At 55.6% G+C, this 18,435-nt stretch overlaps 3 protein-coding genes across 22 annotated transcripts in view; 1 reads left to right on the forward strand and 2 right to left on the reverse strand.

Annotated features, from left to right (window-relative positions):
* TJAP1 (tight junction associated protein 1) overlaps window positions 1–7,986 on the forward strand; it is a 28,606-nt gene extending 20,620 nt beyond the window's left edge. For 5 of the 16 annotated variants that reach the window (XM_063724612.1, XM_063724613.1, XM_063724610.1 and 2 more), the window contains 7 exons: window positions 770–895; window positions 2,532–2,560; window positions 3,317–3,478; window positions 3,718–3,784; window positions 4,831–4,938; window positions 5,053–5,136; window positions 6,183–7,981. In XM_063724612.1, coding sequence (XP_063580682.1) covers window positions 797–895; window positions 2,532–2,560; window positions 3,317–3,478; window positions 3,718–3,784; window positions 4,831–4,938; window positions 5,053–5,136; window positions 6,183–7,280 — 1,647 coding nt within the window. In that variant the 5' untranslated portion in view covers window positions 770–796 and the 3' untranslated portion in view covers window positions 7,281–7,981. 16 annotated transcript variants of the gene reach the window in all.
* A 405-nt stretch (window positions 7,987–8,391) lies between these two features.
* Window positions 8,392–11,813, reverse strand: LRRC73 (leucine rich repeat containing 73). Of its 3 annotated transcripts, XM_054557558.2 has the most exons (7): window positions 10,941–11,813; window positions 10,183–10,343; window positions 9,957–10,058; window positions 9,722–9,844; window positions 9,250–9,350; window positions 8,883–9,102; window positions 8,392–8,735 (listed from the first exon to the last, which is right to left on the reverse strand). In XM_054557558.2, the coding sequence occupies exons 1-7, from the start codon at window positions 11,210–11,212 to the stop codon at window positions 8,665–8,667; spliced, it is 1,050 nt and encodes a 349-aa protein (XP_054413533.2). In that variant the 5' UTR covers window positions 11,213–11,813; the 3' UTR covers window positions 8,392–8,664. The 3 variants fall into 3 exon arrangements, with proteins under 3 accessions (XP_054413533.2, XP_002816973.2, XP_054413534.2); XM_002816927.5 differs by lacking the exon at window positions 9,957–10,058 and having other exon boundaries at window positions 10,941–11,804; XM_054557559.2 differs by lacking the exons at window positions 9,722–9,844; window positions 9,957–10,058 and having other exon boundaries at window positions 10,941–11,798.
* Window positions 11,814–13,284: 1,471 nt separating this feature from the next.
* Window positions 13,285–18,419, reverse strand: YIPF3 (Yip1 domain family member 3). 3 transcript variants are annotated; one of them, XM_024248109.3, is made up of 9 exons: window positions 18,194–18,419; window positions 17,356–17,562; window positions 17,062–17,168; window positions 15,041–15,086; window positions 14,812–14,904; window positions 14,521–14,652; window positions 14,213–14,326; window positions 13,893–14,016; window positions 13,285–13,768 (listed from the first exon to the last, which is right to left on the reverse strand). In XM_024248109.3, the coding sequence occupies exons 1-9, from the start codon at window positions 18,272–18,274 to the stop codon at window positions 13,620–13,622; spliced, it is 1,053 nt and encodes a 350-aa protein (XP_024103877.1). In that variant the 5' UTR covers window positions 18,275–18,419; the 3' UTR covers window positions 13,285–13,619. The 3 variants fall into 3 exon arrangements, with proteins under 3 accessions (XP_024103877.1, XP_054413531.1, XP_054413532.1); XM_054557556.1 differs by having other exon boundaries at window positions 14,521–14,550; window positions 18,194–18,377; XM_054557557.1 differs by lacking the exon at window positions 14,521–14,652 and having other exon boundaries at window positions 18,194–18,377.
* Window positions 18,420–18,435: the final 16 nt, after the last annotated feature.

The raw sequence follows: 18,435 nt of genomic DNA on the forward strand, positions 1-18,435 counted from the left end.
TCACATTTTTGGTTATGATTTTTTTTTTTTAAACTAACATTTATTCAACGTTTCCTAAGTGCTTTACATCATCTTCCCAACAACCCTATGAAGTTGGTGCTATTCTTAACTGGAATCAGTAGCTCATACCTATAATCCCAGCACTTTGGAAGGCCAAGACAGAAGGATTGCTTGAGCTTGAGAGTTTGAGCCTGGGCAACAAAGTGAGATGCTGTGTACAAAAAATAGCCAGGTGCAGTGGCACATGCTTGTGGTCCGAGCTACACAGAAGGCTGAGGCAGGAGGATTACTTGAGCCCAGGAGGTCGAGGCTGCAGTGAGCCAAGATTGCGCCACTGCACTCCAGCCTGGGCAACAGAGCAAGACCCTGTCTCAAAAAAGAAAAGAAAAAAAGAAATTGATGCTCTTTTATTGCTAATTTAGAGTTGAGAAAACTAATGCATAGAGAGCAGTTTTACCTTCTGAGGCCTTCAAAGCCCACAGAGGAGAGTGGTAAGGAGGGTGGTGGGCTGCTTTGAAGCTCCCTGCCCCACTCTTAGAACCTAGATGTTCAGGCCCTAGGCCCTGCCTTTTCCCACCCATTTGTTCCCCGTTGGACCCATGCCCCACCCTCCAGCACTCCTTTGACCTATGGGGACTGACACACCTAAGTCCTGCCCTTCTAGTGACTCCAGTAATGGCCCAGGCCTGTCAGCCTATGTGGCTGTTTTTTTCTCAGTCCAGAGTCCTTCTGGCCACATCTCTGAGCCTGCCTTCTTCTTGCTTCTCAGCAGGCGGAGGAGCCGTCACCTCCCAGAATGACCAGTGCCGCCCCTGCTAAGAAACCCTACCGTAAGGCACCACCAGAGCATCGGGAGCTGCGTTTGGAAATTCCTGGATCCCGGCTTGAGCAGGAGGTCAGCAAGACTGGTACCCCAGCCTGACCGGCAGAGGCAAGGCCCCTGAGGCTGGGTGTCTGGCTGACTTCTCCTGCTTGAGCTGGTCCTGAGTTGGGGTGAGAGTGGGCCTTGCTGTTGCAGGCCTGAGGTCTCCTAGCCGCAGCAGTGCAGGTGGGGGCAATGTAGGCTCAAGGGGGACTGTCTGTGAGTATATGTCCACATGTCAGGGAACCCCTGAGTCTCTGTAGCTTAGCAGAAATGATCCCATATGATATTCTCCCTGCAAGAGGCAGCCCAGTAGACTGAGGGGTCCTAATCTGCTGGTGGTTGGGACTCTGGTCCTCCGTAGTGGAGTAGAGCCATTCAACCTGTGGCCCCTTTGGGGCATATCAGGAGGCAGTGCTACAGCCACTTCCCACCAGCACAGTTGCTCTTCATTGTCCCCAGGAAGTCTGGCCCTTCCTCCAGCTTTGCTTTGTTTGGCTAACATTTGTTGAATACGTACTCCCTGCCAGGAACTGTTAGGTCCGGACTCTGCTCTTCGGGGCCTATAGTCAGCTGCAAAACATTGGCTCTCCTCCCCCATTAACTTCATTCACAGGCAGAAACAAGGGCCACAGTGGTTTACTGCCCTTGCAGCCATATCTCCACCTGGGCACGGTGCATGGAGCACATGTAAAGAAACTGAGACGCAGCATATGCTGAGCATCAGGCATACTGTAGCCTGCTTTGGTCAGAGTAGAAAAGCCATGACTTGCTCATTTCAGTTCAGGGAACATTAAATTAAGATGGCAGCTATTATGCTAGGTGCTACCCAGCGAGCATTACCTCAGTTTTATAAATGAGGGAACTAAGGCTCGGTGAGGTGAAGGCTGTATAATCAGTATGCAGTAGAATAGGGTCAAATCCAGTTGTCAGAGTCAATGGACAAAGGAAGCCACCTACCTCCATTTTCTGCCAGAGGCTGCACTTCTGAAGCAGTCAGTTCCACGTAGAATAGGCCCCTTGATGTTTCCCTCTCGCGATAGCAGGGGCCTGCTCTGCTTTGTGGTTGGCTGAACTTGACTCTTGAGCCATGACCGCCATAGGGGTTTGGGGAAGATGGGGCAGGAGGTTAAAAGACAGACAAGGCACTTCCTCCCCTTAGTCAGGATTAGTCCTCTTCTCCCATGCACTTGTTCTTCCTGAGCCTCTGCAAGGGCCTGATTCTGCCTTTGTCTTCATCCCAAGGCTGAGGGCTTTGTCAGAGCTCAGAACTCTTGTGTATAGTTCAGCCTGACTTTTCTGGAAGGTCTCTGCCATACCTGTGTGGAGACAGGACCCACCAGGAGCTGAGTGAACAGCTGAGAGGCTGTCTCTGCCCCTGGGGAGAGGTAGCTTGGGTGCCAGGACTTATTTGAAAATGGCTTCAGGATTGGATTAAGGGTGAAGGTTGGAAGAGGTTCTTGAATCTTCTGGTTGGCATGGGAGAGGGTAATCGAGGCTTGTCCCAGCATTACTGAATTGCTTCCATCTGTAGAGAGCCCTATAGCCCTCTTCTGCTATAAGAGTCTTTGGGCTTCACACCTGAGCCTTCTTATGGCTATTTGGAGGGTGAGCCAACCAGGGGTCCAGTGGTCCAGAGCTGAGCCTCAAGCCTCTCTTTTTTGCCTAGGAACCCCTGACTGACGCAGAAAGGATGAAGTGAGTATCTGCTACCTGAGATACTGCCCTGCCTCAACTCTGTCCCTCTTAGCTCCAGGCTAGACTGTTGGTACAGTTGGACTTTCCCTTGGATTAGGCAAAAGTAAAGGTTGGGATGGATTGTTTTAGGGACTCTGGGAGGAGTTTTGATGTTGTGGATATTTTTTCTGAAAAATGGGATTTTATTGTTCCATGGGCTTCAAGAGAGCGTAGAATCAGGAGGTGACTGGCTCTGAGGGCCCTGCTCTTCTTGCTAAGGAGCCCTTCCCCAGCTCCTGGCTCCTGTACCAGCTGCCACCCTTACAGCCCTTTCTTAGCCACATGAGGCCTCTGGAGAGGAGGGCAGTGCTGGGCTGGATTTCCAAGAGATGAATAATGGAGAAGCCTGATTGTGCAGTGGGGAAACTGGAGCTGGGGGCTTGGTGGCCGGCTGACATGGGCTGTAACCAGAGACATGCTGGGAGCCATATCCCTACCCCCAATTCTTTATTTCCATTCTCCAATAGTGAAGGGAGGCTGGACTGTCCCCTACCATCCCCTCTTCCTCCCCTGACCCCCCAACCCATGCTGTGTTCCCAGGGCCAGCAGGCCTATGAAATATGCTGCCTTAGACTCAGACTAAGACTCCAGGAGTTTCCCTGCCCTGGTTGCCTGTCCTCATGTCATCCCTTCCTTCCTGAGCCCACTCTGGAGCTCCAGGGCATGCCCTTCTATCTCTCATACCCCTCTGCCCTTAATCCCACAACACCCTGCCAGGCTCTTGCAGCAGGAGAATGAAGAGCTTCGCCGGCGCCTGGCCTCCGCCACCAGACGCACTGAGGCCCTGGAACGTGAGCTGGAAATCGGGCAGGACTGCCTGGAGCTGGAGCTGGGCCAGAGCCGCGAGGAGCTGGACAAATTTAAGGATAAGTTTCGCAGGTGTGGGAGTGAGGGCCCCCCCCCCGCCACACACACACACAGACACACACACACACACACAATCTCTCCTTTCATAGGAGGTTAGCTGGAAGATGCCTTAGAGATCCTCTAATTCCTATTAGACAACTGAAGTTCTTGAGGGAGAATGGCATGTTCAAGATCCCCTATCGGGGAGGCTGAACAGAGCCTGAAGAACAGGATCTTGACCCAGGGATATGCCTTGTATTATCCCTTTTCAGGCTGCAGAACAGCTACACAGCTTCCCAGCGGACCAACCAGGAGTTGGAGGACAAGCTGCACACACTGGTAATCTGTCTGGGAGGGCAGCTTGGTGGGCACTGTGCTCATAGCATAGCAGGGGGCCAGGATTTGCCAGGGGAATGCCACTCTGCCCTGGGGCTTGGGGGAGATGGTGGGATGGGGCAGTGGTGGGGGTACTGCAGTGTGCTCTGCAAGTCAAGACTGTCTTAATGCTCACACTGTTTCTCTTCTTTCCTCGTCTCCCCCTCATGCTGCCACCGTTGCTGCTGCACTCTCCTCTCAGGCCTCTCTTAGCCACAGCTGGATTTTTGCAGTTGCGTCTGAGTTTGTGTGTCTTCTCCCTTGCCCTGGCCTTCTCCTCAGCTGAGATCTGGGATTGTGGGCCCTGGCTATTACCCTGTGCCCCTTGAGTACACCCGCTCCTTTCTCTTCCCTGTATGAGGCCCGTTTAACTGTCAATTCCTCCCTCCCAGGAGAGAGCTGGGGAGCCTAGCCTGCTCTGCCCTTGGCTCTGGTAGAGGTACTGATTGATGTCTCCACTGAACACCCAAAGCTTCTTGGCTGCAGTGGCAGCAAGCCCAGGCTGTGGGCGGGGAGGGGAGGCTGCAGATCCAGTCCCTGAACTGGAGATCAGGCTACTTTTGAGCCTGCAGCTTGCTCCCTGCTCAACAAGGCGCCCTGGCTGCCACTGAGCCCTGCTTCCTCTTCCCTCTCCTAGCCTGATGTTGGAAACAGCTGCACACATAAGAGGCTTCAGCCCCCTGGTTTGCAGTTACTGCCTTTGAGGTACCAGCTGCCTTGCCTGGTGCTCAGAGCCCCTGGAACCTCAGGGGATGGACAGCTCTTATACTGCCTGTGTCCTGGGCCCAGGTGGCAGGAGGTCATGCTAAGAAAGCCCTCACCCCACAGCCAGTCCAGAGAGCGGGAGAGATGCCCAGTCTCCTTCTGTCTGTCCGTCATTTGTCTCTGCTCTGTCCGCCTTGGCTGCCCTAGCACCTGTGGCCTCTTGTGTCTCCAGGATGGGAGGAGGTGGAGGGAGAGGAAGGGCTGGCTAGGGTGTGGGCTGGGTTAACCTCAAGTCTATGCCTCAGATCAAGAAGGCTGAGATGGATAGGAAGACGCTGGACTGGGAGATTGTGGAGCTGACCAACAAGCTGCTGGATGCCAAGAACACCATCAACAAGCTGGAAGAGCTCAATGTATGTGCGCTTCACTACTTGGGCCTTCCTCACCTGGGGCTAGCTTTGTTCTGGCTCGGCCCTGCTTCCTTGGAGAGGGCTGGGCTGGGCTCTGAAGCAGGTCTGTGTCTGTAGGAGCGGTATCGGCTGGACTGCAACCTGGCTGTACAGCTCCTCAAGTGCAACAAGTCCCACTTCCGAAACCACAAGTTTGCCGATGTGAGTAGAACTCACCCCCTCCCTGCCCACATAGACCATTCCGGCCACTGTAGGACTTCTCTAACTCCAGTTTCTGCACCTCTCTCTGTCCTCCTCTTCCCAGTTTGCCCTCCTCTTGCCTCCATGTCACCTCTTAAGCCAGTCAACTCTGCCACTGGTTGGTGTCCCGTGTACTGTCTAGGGCCCAAGACTAGTTCTGGGGGGCCAGCCCTGTTGGTTTCTGTAACAGAGACAGAGAAGATCCCAGGCAGGGAGGAGAGGGTAGTCAGAGCTATCTGCCCAAAGAGTACTAAGAGAAGATTAGGCCCATCTGGTCATGTTACCCCAAGGGGTAAACTCTAGACCCCACAGCTTCAGGCCCAAGGTTGATGTGGCCTGCAGAAGTAGAAGAAGTACAGGTATTTCTTTTTTTTTTTTTGAGACGGAGTCTTGCTCTGTCACCCAGGCTGGAGTGCAGTGGCACAATCTCAGCTCACTGCAACCTCCGCCTCCCGGCTTCAAGTAATTCTCCTGCTTCAGCCTCCTAAGTAGCTGGAATTAAAGGCACCCACCACCATGCCTGGCTAATTTTTTTGTCTTTTTAGTAGAGATGGGGTTTCATCGTGTTAGCCAGGATGGTCTCGATCTCCTGACATTGTGATCCCCCCGCCTCGGCCTCCCAAAGTGCTGGGATTACAGGTGTGAGCCACTGTGCCCGGCCCAGAAGTAGAGGTATTTCTAAGGCTACTGGTCTACACAGATTCTCCAAACTTAAGTATGGTTTGGGCAGAAGCCGGGAGATAGAAGTTTGAGAACATGCCGGCTGCAGCAGCAGATCTGGGTTTAAATCCCGGCCAAGTTAACCAAAGCTTCGAGTTGTCTTCCCCTCTCCAGGCCTATGTGTCTGTGAAGTGAGGGTATACACACTGGCATGCTGTAAGAATAGGAGATAGCGGAGTGCTGAGTACACAGAGGTACTTCAACGTGGGAGCCATTACTTTCGCCATGAGTCAAGTTGTCTTTGGCTGCGATCATTGATGTCTCTATTTCCTGCTCTTTTACCTCAGCTGCCCTGTGAGCTACAGGACATGGTTCAGAAACATCTGCACAGTGGTCAAGAGGCCGCCAGCCCAGGTCCTGCTCCCAGCCTAGCCCCAGGGGCTGTGGTACCTACCTCAGTCATTGCCCGAGTGTTAGAGAAGCCGGAGTCTCTACTGCTTAATTCAGCCCAGTCAGGCAGTGCCGGGCGCCCCTTGGCTGAGGATGTCTTTGTGCATGTGGACATGAGTGAGGGTGTCCCAGGTGATCCAGCCAGTCCCCCGGTGCCTGGCAGCCCCACCCCGCAACCCAATGGGGAGTGCCACTCTCTGAGTACTGCCAGGGGCTCCCCGGAGGAAGAGCTGCCCCTGCCAGCCTTTGAGAAGCTGAGCCCCTACCCAACCCCGTCTCCACCACACCCACTGTATCCTGGCCGCAGGGTAATAGAGTTCTCTGAGGATAAGGTTCGGATCCCCCACAACAGCCCCCTGCCCAACTGCACTTATGCTACCCGCCAGGCCATTTCCCTGAGCTTGGTAGAGGAGGGGAGTGAGCGGGCCCGCCCCAGCCCAGTGCCCAGCACCCCTGCCTCAGCCCAGGCCTCACCCCACCACCAGCCCAGCCCAGCGCCCCTAACACTCAGTGCCCCAGCTAGCTCTGCCAGCTCGGAAGAGGACCTGCTGGTCAGCTGGCAGCGGGCATTTGTGGACCGTACTCCGCCACCTGCCGCTGTGGCCCAGCGCACAGCCTTTGGACGTGACGCCCTCCCTGAGCTGCAGCGCCATTTTGCCCATAGCCCCGCTGACAGAGATGAGGTGGTCCAGGCACCTTCTCCCCGACCCGAAGAGAGTGAGCTTTTGCTACCCACAGAACCTGACTCTGGCTTTCCCAGGGAGGAAGAAGAAGAGCTGAACCTGCCCATCGGTCCTGAGGAAGAGCGCCAGAGCCTGCTGCCCATTAACAGTGGCACACAGGAGGGGCCAGGCACTTCCCACACTGAGGGCAGGGCCTGGCCACTCCCCAGCTCCAGTCGCCCCCAGCGCAGCCCCAAGAGGATGGGGGTTCACCACCTGCACCGCAAGGACAGCCTGACCCAGGCCCAGGAGCAGGGCAACCTGCTCAACTAGGGCCCCTGATGGCCTTCCTGCCATTGCTGCACCGGGACTGCAAGGAGGCCCCACACCTTGGCAGCTCAGGGTCCCCAGTCCAAGCCCTTGACCTCTCCTCTATCCAGACCTGCACAGCTGTTCCCTGTGTGGGTGGGGTCAGGTGGTGGGCCATGCCAGGCCTGTCAGCTGCGTTGACTGACTGTGGCAGCTTGCCTCATGGTTTTCCCCTTTTCTTAGAATATTTATTCTTCAGAGGTAACATGCAGTTGGGTCTCAAGACCTTTCCTCCAATCAGCCCAACCCAGCCCAGACTGGGTTGTTCTGGGGAGCTGAGGAGTTTATCAGTATTCATCTTCCATTCTCCTTTCATAGTCACAAGTTTTGTTATTTTGTTTTTTTGGGGGGGTGATGGTGTAATTGTTAACCTCATTTCTGTTTCCTACCTGTTTGCTTCCCCCCCGAGTCCTCCGCATGAGCTGTTGCCCTCCAGGGGCCCAGCACAGCTGGCCTTGGGGACGAGGGAGAGGACTGACTCAGGGCCCCCTCAGCTGTCTCCTCCCTCCCTCTGGAAAGGAGGGTGGGGCTCAGGGGCCTCAAGCTGGGCTCTGGGTGAGGCCTGGCCCCCACTCCCAACCTTGGCTCTAGACTGTTACTCTAAGCTTTGGGAAATTTTCACATTGATGACTATTTTAAAATCAAATAAAACTATTTTACTGGTATGGCCTAACTTGTCTTAATGACCTCCCCTCTCCCACTCTTCTCCCCATTTGTAAGTATTCCCAGTCCTAGTCTCATCCTAGTCAGCTAGTGACTCCCCGTCACCCCACTCTGCCTAGGGTTTCCCTAGGCACAGAGCATCAGGGAGCGGGAGAGGGAGCACCTTATGTAACCTTAGCAGGGTCCCTGAGTCCTCCCTCAGAGGCAGGGACCAGATCTTTATGGGGCTAGTGTAAGGTGTTGTCCCAGAAGCCCGGGTTCTAGGCCTGGCCAGGCCTATTTTGAGATTCTGGACCAGTTCACACAGCTTAGAGCTTGGGCTGTGCGACGCTACTGCCCCCTAGTGGTGCTTACTGGTAGTTCCAATTCCTCCCCTACTGCCGGCCCCCAGTGACTACAGCCACACGACAGGTTGTGGAGTTCATAAAATCTTTTCCGAGCCAGCGGCTTGCAGCCAGAGCTGCCAAGTTCAAAGGCATTGCCGTGGGTTCAAGTGCCCCCCAAGGCTGTTGCTCAGTCACAGCTTCCAGAGCTTCCTTCCCACCACACTGCCAGGAGCTGCCAGAGCCCCCATGCAGCCCCTGACCCCAGTTCCCTCCCAAGTCCCAGGGCCTGACCCTGATATCTGGGGCAAGGTGCTCGGGACATAGACAAGTGAAATGGTGTGCAGAGGCCCAGTGGAGAGTCACATCTCGGTCTCAGCCAACAGACTGTCCCCTAGTCCTGACGTCATTAGCACCATCTGAGAGCTGGGATCTGTGGAAGGGCAGAGGAGTGTTCAGACCACCATTCCTTCCTCCAATGGGGACCACAGATAGGTGAGAGCCTAGGTTCTGCACACCCACTCTCCCTTGTCCCGAGCCTCTTCCAGACCCGGCTCTGATCAACCCTCTGGGTTCTTACCGCTGGGGCACATCCAGGAGCTGCCCCTCTGGTGGGCAGCAGGCTCCCGCCCTCTCTCCCATTCCTGGGTGTCGCCAGCCCCTCCTGCCACTTCCTCCTCCTCCTCTCCCTCAGAAAGGAGGTCACAGATCTGTTGCTGCAGCTCTGGGCTAATGCTGTTCTCAGCCAACACCAGGCTCCGCAAAGCTGTGGGGTAATTTTCTACCATGTCCAGCAGGGTCTGAAGTGGGGAAGAATATGGAAAAGGATGAACACAGTTAAGGCAGGTCCTCAGACCCCAACCTGCCACCCCTTAGGCATGTCATCAGACACATAAGCTAACCTCCACCCCATCCCCTGGCTGTGCCCAAACATGACGACTTCCCACCTGAGCTGACTGGTTGGTGAGCCCTGTGCCCTCCAAGTCTAGGACCTCTAGGGTACGACTAGAGGCCACAGCTACAGCCAGCATTCCTGCCACATGGTCACCTAGGGAGACAACACACGTGCACACATTCATACACATGCCTACTAATCCTTACAGATAGCTTCCCCGTTGCCTTAACAACTTTAGATACTAACCCCTGGCCAAGGAAACATGGACAATTGGTGGTGGTCAGCAAGGGATCATTGTGATTGGTGAGTGAAGGCATGAAGCAAGTTAGGCCCACGGGTGGTGACTGATGTTTTGATCTATTTGTTGGTCACCTGGTCCTCCACAAAGCTATCTCCTTGACCCCTGGGGGCTCTCCTTTCTCTTCCCTCTCCCAGTGTACGGGTTACCATGTCAACTGATGGTCCCAGGCTCTTGGACAGGGCATGAGGCAGTGAGAGCCCAAGGGGGTATTCTTGAGCCTCACCCAGGGGGTTGTAATCCAGATTGAGGACGCGGACCTGGGAGCTGTGGGCCACAGCAATGGCGAGGCGGCTCCAGCCCTTAGGGGTGATGCCAGGGTTGGCACTCAGCGTTAGCTCCTTCAAGCCTGGGCAGCATCATAGCAAGAAACCAGAATAGGGAGGGTTAAGCCCTCCTCGAGCCCTTCCCCACCGTCCCTGTGTCTCCAGGGTGTCCCTAGTGGCCGGGCACAACCTTACCCCCACCATAGAGGTCAAGAGCCATTAAGGAGGCCCATGCTTCCTCTGCCTGCCCCAGCCTGGATTCCTGAGTCTCCATGCTGCCCGCCGTCCTGCCCCTTCCTGAGAGGAGTAGAAAGATGTTCTCACCCACACTATCAGAGCTCTGGGCCACACCCCCTTCCCTCTGCATTTCGATTTTCATCACTGCCACACTAGCCCAAGCCCTCAACAGGGTCCTGCTCACCAGATTTGGCCCCGTCTGGGGGCAGGAGGCCACAGATGAGGTTGATGGCTTCATCACCCAGCATGCAGTCCCCCAGGTCCAGAGCCACAAGGGCAGGGTGGAGAGCCAGGGCTGGGTTCAGCAAGGCCAGCCCCGCATCTGTCAGGGGGCTCCCATGCAGGCTGGAGGAGAGTGAGAGAGCAGGGTTACCGCAGTTCTCGGCCCTATCTACATGAGAAAGGGGCACTTTCACTTCTGTCAGCCCTAGGTATGGGGAGGGCACTTAACTACAGCACTTGAGAGGCCTGGAAAAGGAGAAGGAAAGTTCTAGATTCTCAGGGAATACAGGTAGAGGGAGAATTCGGTTTGTTTTCTGGGGCAGGGATCCAGGACATTGCACAGGGAGGGGCAGAGAAGGGGTGGGTGGGTGGTGGACTGGAACTCTGCAGTGGGCAGGACTCTCGTCCCCACGGGGATATTCCCTCTTGGGAACCGAGGAGCTGCCCCAGTGAAGTAAATGCAGATGATTAGGTGGGGAGGTACGGCCCCCACCTCATGTCGGGAAGTGGTGGGTATCCCAACACGGGTAGGGTCGCGCGTGCAAAGCCCAAGCGTGTGCTTGGAGGGTGCTGTGAAGGCATGGGCCGAAGCACGGTGTATGTGCATAAGGCGTGTGAAGGTAGGATGGTACTGGAAGGAGTGTGGAGGAACAGGAGGTGCCAGGGGAGTGTATGGAAGGGTGCAGTGCCCAGGACCCCCTTGCGAGGGGGCGCACTCACAAGAGGGACTGGATGGAGCGGTTGGTCCGCAGAGCCTCAGCCAGCTGCTTGATGCGGCTGGGGCTGGACACGACGCCCAGGTTAAGGTTGAGCTGCGCCAGGGACGTGGCCCCGGCCAGGGCCCGGCAGATGCGGCCGAAGTCGCGGTCGCAGAGGCGGCAGCCGCGCAGTGAGAGCAGGCGCACGGCGTTGTCGCGAAGGCCGCGGCAGATGTCCCGCACCTCGGCGCCGGACAGCGGCTCCCCCGAAATCTGGATGGAGCTGGGCAGCATCGTGCCCACGGCTGGGCCTCCGGGTACTGGGCCGGAGCGGAGGTTGGTGGGGCCGCAGGCGGGGCCGGGGATAGGGCCGGGGTCGGGGCCCCGGCAGGGGTCGCGGGCGGAGTGGGGCCGGGGGCGGAGGCGGCGGCTGTGGCGGAGGTTGCGGCTGCGGCGGAGGCTGCGGCGGGGTCGGAGAAGAGCTACCGGGACTGAGCCGGAGCCGGAGCCGGAGCCGGCCCGAGATGCGGAGGCGTCCAGGGCGCGGGCCGGGCTGAGGTGGGGCGGTGCTGGGGCGGGGGCGGCCCGCACGGTCCGTGTCTGGGCGTTGGGCCGGGTGCGCGTTCCGGGGGTTGGGCAGGCGCCGCTCGGCGCTTGTCCTTGTCCCTCGCGGTCGCGGCGGCAGCGGCAGCGAGCGGCTCAAGGGCTTCGGCTTACCGGTCCCGGCTAGGAGGCCGTACCCGCTCCCTCCTTCTCTGCCGCCCGGCTCCCCCCGACCACCCTGCGAGCCTGACCGCACGGCTGGCAGAGAGAGCCTGAGGCGGGCGGCTGGCGGCAGCTCCGGCTCCAGCTCCAGAGAGCGAGCGGGCGGCGAGTTCCCATGGCAACGGCCGCGTCACCACCGCTCGCCCCGCCCCCTGCCCGGCCAAAGCCACGCCGGCCCACCAGGTTCGCGCACACGGGGTGGTTCGGGGCAAGGAGCTGGGAGCGATAGGCCGCTCTTCCCTTGGGAGTGGGGTCAGCCAGCTGGCAGAAGGAAGGCAGCAGGGCTGAGTGGGTAGGGCTGACGGGGAGCGGAATGGAGGCACGCCACGTGGAGATAGCGTTGGGCACGGTTACTGCTGCTTCTGCCCATTCTCCCATCCTTCCCCGTTCCTAAGGTCCAGACCCTTGCCGGAATCCAGAGCACTATTCCCTCCTATTTGGAAGGCCCCAGGGCCCTTTCATCCGCGCCGCGCCTCGCCCCCGCCCCCGTGACTCGAGGCGCAGCGTGCGTGGGGATCCCGGCCCATGGGGACTACCCGCTTGCTCCTCGCCAAGATGGCGGCCTCACCAGGGAGGCCCCAGGGACCACGGCTGGGCAGAGCCAGCCTGAGCTGCTGGGAAGAAGGGTACCCCAGAGGATCCCTAGGGCAGGGGAGCCTCGGATAGATGCAAGGTCCTGGTGCCACGCCTTCTCAGGTACGCAGGGCACTGTTGACATCTGAGGGTGTGTCCGTGCCGCGAGACTGGGGCAGCCAATACAAAGGAGGTGCCAGGGCCAGGGCCCTGGATCACTGGTGAGGACGTGAAGGTGGCTGAGCCACACTGCACGGTGCAGGCGGTGCTGTCGCAACTTTGTCCACTGGTCAGGGTGGTGGGGGACTCACTTGTGTAACGCAGGACAAATGAAGGGCAACTCTGTTAGTCCCTTTGTTAGGAGGGATAGATGCTGCTGACCCAGATTTACTAGTGTAAGATTATTTTACATAAAATATAATATTCAATATAGTGAAGGGAGGTCAAAGGCCCTATTCCCTCTCTTAGCCACCTGAATTAACTTATTAAGTGGAGCAGATTAAAGAGGTGGTGGTGGTGGGGGTGGATGGTGCTATGTTAGGAGTGGTGGTTGGTTTTAAGAAGAAAGACAGAAAAACTAAAAGGAGCTGGCCCCAGTACCACCAGGGCAACGCCAAATTTGGCTTCAATTATGAGCTCCACAGGAAAATTATCAACACAATGCCCAGGTGCAGAAGATCCTTGTTTTGACACGGGGTTTAAGTCGGGATGTTTTGTCCAATTGTCACTGCTTCCTTGGCTTCCCAAGAGTGCAGCTGAGCCCAGACTCAAGCTGGCTGCAGTGTTCCACCAGGCTTATGGCTTTTGTGCTTGAGGCCTCCCTGCCGCTTTATGGGTCAGGTGTCTCCTGCCCTCAGGGGTAGGTTCCATATTCAATCACTGCCTTCTATGTAGTCTGGCCTGTCCCACCTTTATCCTGCCTGCGTGAGGATATGAAGAAGGGAACATATGACATTACCATTGTTGAGTGAGCAGGAAAGTATATAGAAGTGGGATGACAGGGAGGACCACTGGATCAGTTGCTGCAGTTCCAGACTTCAATCAACATTTTAATTACCAAGTCTATACTTAGCAAGACAATGTGGGAGACATAAAGAGGAAGGAAGGGGTAGGTGGTGAGGGGTTCTCAAAGGAGCTGACCCATTTTCTGCACTGGCTGCAGAGGCTTGCAGTCCTGGCCAGGAGTTCTTGGCCTTGTGCCCTTCAGAAGTGCCGACAGGCATCAAGGAGGTACTTACGCAGCTACAGCTCAGTGGCAGCTGCAGACCCCATCTAAGAAACATGTCATCAGGACTGTCCTTTAATAATCTTCCTCCTCTCTGCAGCTGTGGGAAAGAGGACTGGCCAAGAATTTCAGGTGGGGTCAGTGTGACTGCAGGGTCACCGCAACAGCTTTGGCTGTGGCATTGAGGACGGTGGTGGGAAGCCGAGCAGCAGGGAGCACGGCAGGGATGTCTCTGGGGACCCTCTGGATGGGCGGGATGTTGGGGCCCTCCAGTGTGTCCAGGATCCCTGGAAGGAAGATGGAAGGTGAGCGAGGGTCAGATGGGCCCAGCCCACCGGCCATCATATCCAGCTTCTTGCTCTAGGCAGCTGCTTTCCCATTCTCCCCCACCCAGACCTTCCTGCCACTTACCCTCTACCACTTTGTGGTAGGCAAAATGCAGATAGAGCAGGAAGAGCATGTGTAGGGCAGCCAGGGTGCCACAGAGGAGCAGCCGCTGTGTGGGGCCCACGGTCCGAGACACCAACACTGCTACCTAGGGCCATGAGAATACAGCTCAAAGGGCCTGGCTCCAAAGTGAGCAGTGGGGACAAGACACCCCCACCCAGGGCAGAACCACCTTTGGGCCCTTCCCTCCCATTTAGGGCTCTTTGTGAGATGGACGCTCCAGGCTGTCTTCCCCAACTCCCTGGGAGGACAGCCCACCCCGGGAAGCCTCTTGCCCAGCTTACCATGCGCAGTGTGGACAGTCCACCCACCAACAGCCAGAAGAGGTAGAAGAGGGCGTGGAGGTGGATATTATAGGTGATGAACAGGACAATGCAGTGCCCAAAGAGGCCATAGCCCTGGGAAGGAGGATGGTGGAGAGGAAAATCACTCAGGTTGGTCTGGTTTCTGGCCCCTCATGTGGACCCTGGGAAACACATGGTCCATTGGCCTATTCCTCCCATTCCAGGCTTTGGGGCCCCAGGACAGATGCCGACCAAGGCCTGGCTACTCTTTTTAACATCACTCTTGCCCACCACACCTGGCTCCTTACCAGCAGTGCCAACATCTGCAGCATGGTGATCTGGGCGTTGCACAGGTAGGCAAGGAAGTAAATGAAGGATGAGACTCCCAGCCAGTAGCCGAAGCAGGTGCCAATGGCTGTGCCCATCAGGGTGCCCTCCCGCTGTGGGGTGAAGGCTCTACTTAGTCCTAGGAGGCCTCTGATCTCAGCCTCACCTAGGGCCTTCCGCAGGGGCTGTTCCTGTCTCACTCCACCATCATATCCTCAGGCAGCTTTCAACCTAGTGCAGCCACCCCCCGCAAAGTTGTCTGCCCTGCTTACGATAATAGTGTCAGACGTCTTCATCCCGTGCAGTAGGATGGCAACCAGAGTGAAGACCAGCATGAGAGGTCCATAGAGTTCACCTGCAATTTTCTGTCAATATACCAACTCATTCAGGCTGGACGGTACAACAGCTCATCTGTTTATGGCTTCCCAGGATTTGCCTGGTGGTCCCACCCTCTGCCCTGGTGCTTCCCCCGGCTCCCCAGACATGCCACCCTCTATTCACCTGGGGGAAGCTGACCATCTTGATAGGGATCATGGACTCCAGGAGCCTGGGAGAGGAGAGGAGAGATTAAAGCAGAGGCAGCACGAGGCCATGAGGTTCTGGAGGGCAAGGCCTGAATTTTATTCATCTCTAACTCCAGGGAATGGGGCCTGGCCTAGAAGACATGTTGGATGACACGGTAGAACAGGGAAGTAAAGACAGATAGGGAATGAGGAAATCATTTCCTTGCCCCTAAAATTACTTCCAGGAAGGACAACCCCCTGAAACTTAGCTGACTGAAACAGCAGCTATATGGAGAACTCAGCCCTACTGGGCCTTGAAGGAGGGCCCGACCATGTATCCGTCTGCCCCCTCCCCTTGAAAAGACAGGCAGGCTGGGCGTGGTGGCTCACGCCTGTAATCCCAGCACTTTGGGAGGCCGAGGCGGGCAGATCGCAAGGTCAGGAGTTTGAGGCCAGCCTGGCCAATATGGTGAAACCCTGTCTCTACGAAAAATACAAAAAATTAGCTGGGCATGGTGGCGGGCGCCTGTAGTCCCAGCTACTCAGGAGGCTGAGGCAAGAGAATTGCTTGAACTCGGGAGGCGGAGGTTGCAGTGAACCGATATCACGCCACTGCACTCCAGCCTGGGTGACAGAGTTTGACTCCATCTCAAAACAAAACAAAACAAAGACAGGACAAGACAGGCAGACCTCAGCAGAGAGTACCCAGAATTCAGGGCTGTAATGAGGAAGCCCTGGGAAAAGTCTAGCTGGCTAAATGGAAAGTTCAGAATGAAAGGTGTTACTGAGGGAATAGTAAAAACGCCTCCTCTTCCTGCTTATCTGTGCCTCCAGGCACTGTTGAGCATTTTCTTGAAAAATATATGAGAAGTGGTATGAAAATTTAGTCACTTCCCTCTTCTCTCAAGTGGCTAGCTCCTAATCATATCTTGGATTTTAGCTAGATTTTACTTCCTCTGGGAAACTTGTCCTGTCCCACCCACCAACCTGCTTTAGCTCACATATCCCTCCCGCGTGCCCCATCATAGAATGAGTACTGTACTGTAACTGCACTCAAGAGCAAGGCTGCCATCTATCTTCACCACTGAAGCAGATACAATTAGTTTAGGGTCTGGCATAGAGCAAATGCTTAATAAATACTTGCTGAGTGGTCCTGGGTATTTGATTAGCATTGATTAAAGGATGAACAAAAAAACCAAGCCAGGATTAAATCTAGTTCTTGAAAAGTCACTCAAAAACGATGCCCTGATATTTTGATTCTGAGACTGTTCTAGTGCTGGGAATAAAAAGATAAACAAGACAGAGCCTGCTATTGAGATGCTGTTGGTCTCTGGGAGGAAAATTCCAGGAGTAAGAAAGGATAGCAGTGGTGAAGTGCTGCCTATTAGAGGCAAGCGCAGAGTTCTTTTTTTTTTTTTTTTTTCTTTTTTGAGATGGAGTCTTGCTCTGTTGCCCAGGCTGAAGTGCAGTGGCATGATCTTGGTTCACTGCAAGCTCTGCCTCCGCATCCCAGGTTCATGCCATTCTCCTGCCTCAGCCTCCTGAGTAGCTGAGACTACAGGCGCCCACCACCACGCCCGGCTAATTTTTTTGCATTTTTAGTAGAGACAGGGTTTCACCGTGTTAGCCAGGATGGTCTCGATCTCCTGACCTTGTGATACGCCCGCCTCGGCCTTCCAAAGTGCTGGGATTACAGGCGTGAGCCACCATGCCCGGCTGGCAAGCACAGAGTTCTTTAGGAACACCAGGAGAGAACAAACAGGATGGGATTGAGGAATGCGGAACAGAGGAAGTGACATCTGAGGTAGGTTTTGAGGGAAGATGAGTAGTCAGTTAGATGGAAAAGAGGAAAAAGATGGTGTGCTATTATTATTTGTTTTAGTGACAGGTGCAGTGATGAGAGGTGATGGGGTCATGAAGACGGGGAGCCCACCAGAGCCCAGGGCTTGAAATCGGATTGTAGTATGCATGAAGGACTAGGTGTTAGGAGGGAAGCTTCTTCAAGAGAAGGCTCCTCACCTGCTTCGCACCTGAGCAGGCTCCACATCAAAGTAGGGTCTGAGGATGTCGATGTTGGCGTACAAGCTGAAGGCCCTGGAGGCTTGTCTCTTCCCGGCCTGCCACATCTGAAGTAAGGAAGATGGGCATAGGTATTGTGGTACTGTTGGTTCTAGACCCTGTTGCCTATTTTCCGTTTCATTTCTACATGGTTCTAACTGGACAACCTGGGGCGAACATCACCAACACCAACTCCAGAACACGGGACATACCTAGGTATACTTTTCTATCTGCAGAGGATTCAATCTTGCTTACCTGATCTGCCACCTGCCGGCTCAGCTGTCCCTTAAAGCCCTTCATGCCCAGGAACTCTCCATCCTCTTCTTCAGCAGCAGCTGCATCAGCTGCATCAGCGTCTACTTCTTCCTCGCGCAGGCGCTGATGCAGCTCACCCATATCCTCGAAGCTAGAGCCTGAGGTATCATCCATGTTCTCCATGTCAATCACAGCTGAGCCTCCGCCCTGTGAAGACAATGGCTCCTAGAGTGCAGGACTTTTCTGTTCCATCCATTAAGTCCTCTGCTCATCCCAGGGTTTAGGGCTTTGTTCTTCCACTGCTGAGGATACGGCTTGGAATCACTACAGATCATGCCACTCCATTCCCCCTCATATGCTCTCAGAACGCCTGGTTTCTAGCTTTGGCTATCTTTTCTAGCCTGGGAAACCTACTAGTCTTCCATTCATGTCTTTCTCCTACGTTACCTATCAAAGACTAAAAGGCTGAAAAAGTGCCCATTTCCTTTTTTCCTAAGCCCCAAACAAAACTATACACATAGTATGTTTTCAGCGAATGCCAATGAATCCCACCCAACCCCACTCCATGCCTGACCCCCACCAACTTCCTAACTTGTTCCAAGAATACCTTCTTCCTAATGCCTCGGGCGGGCCCAGAAACCCGAGATCCTCAGGCTGGAGTACTAGTCTGGCCGTTTCAGGTCAATGTTAATCCCACTGACTTTAGTGTGCACGAAGACCCAAAGAAGAGAGTTTTGTAAATGGAGCGGACTTCCAGGCCCAGAGAGAGAATCCCCAAGACACTTCTGGACATCGCCGGCCCTCCGGTTGCTGGCAGCTGGTGCCTTGGGGCCATTACCTGGATGTTTTCTTCGAACCCTCCCCATTCCGGGCCAGCTCCATTTCGGGCGCCGCCCGCCGGCGCCGCTGTAGTTGCCATGTCCCTTGAGGGCTCCCGTCACTGAAGCCCGCGCTAGCCCCGCGCGCGGAGGAGTGGGCAAGATGTGGGCTTCAAGGAGGTAGACGTCCAGGGTCGAGGAGAGGTGGGATCGGCCGGAACACAAAAAGGAGAAGCCCGGATGTTTGGACAAAACCAACTTC

This window comes from Pongo abelii, chromosome 5 (assembly GCF_028885655.2).
Source record: "Pongo abelii isolate AG06213 chromosome 5, NHGRI_mPonAbe1-v2.0_pri, whole genome shotgun sequence".
NCBI classification, from domain to species: Eukaryota; Metazoa; Chordata; class Mammalia; order Primates; family Hominidae; genus Pongo; species Pongo abelii.

Bases quoted from the DNA above. Each gene is read 5' to 3' on its own strand.
- LRRC73 (XM_054557558.2), bottom strand. From the start codon at position 11,212: ATGCTGCCCAGCTCCATCCAGATTTCGGGGGAGCCGCTGTCCGGCGCC. The intron at 10,344-10,940 runs GTGAGTGCGCCC...ACTCTCCTCCAG, and splicing joins CGCTCCATCCAGTCCCTCTT to CCTGCATGGGAGCCCCCTGA. The intron at 9,103-9,249 runs GTGGGAAGTCGT...TCCCCACTTCAG, and splicing joins TCACCAACCAGTCAGCTCAG to ACCCTGCTGGACATGGTAGA.
- YIPF3 (XM_024248109.3), bottom strand. From the start codon at position 18,274: ATGGCAACTACAGCGGCGCCGGCGGGCGGCGCCCGAAATGGAGCTGGC. The intron at 17,169-17,355 runs GTAAGCAAGATT...TCCTTACTTCAG, and splicing joins GCCGGCAGGTGGCAGATCAG to ATGTGGCAGGCCGGGAAGAG. The intron at 14,327-14,520 runs GTAAGGAGCCAG...CCTCCTTCCCAG, and splicing joins TGCAGATGTTGGCACTGCTG to GGCTATGGCCTCTTTGGGCA.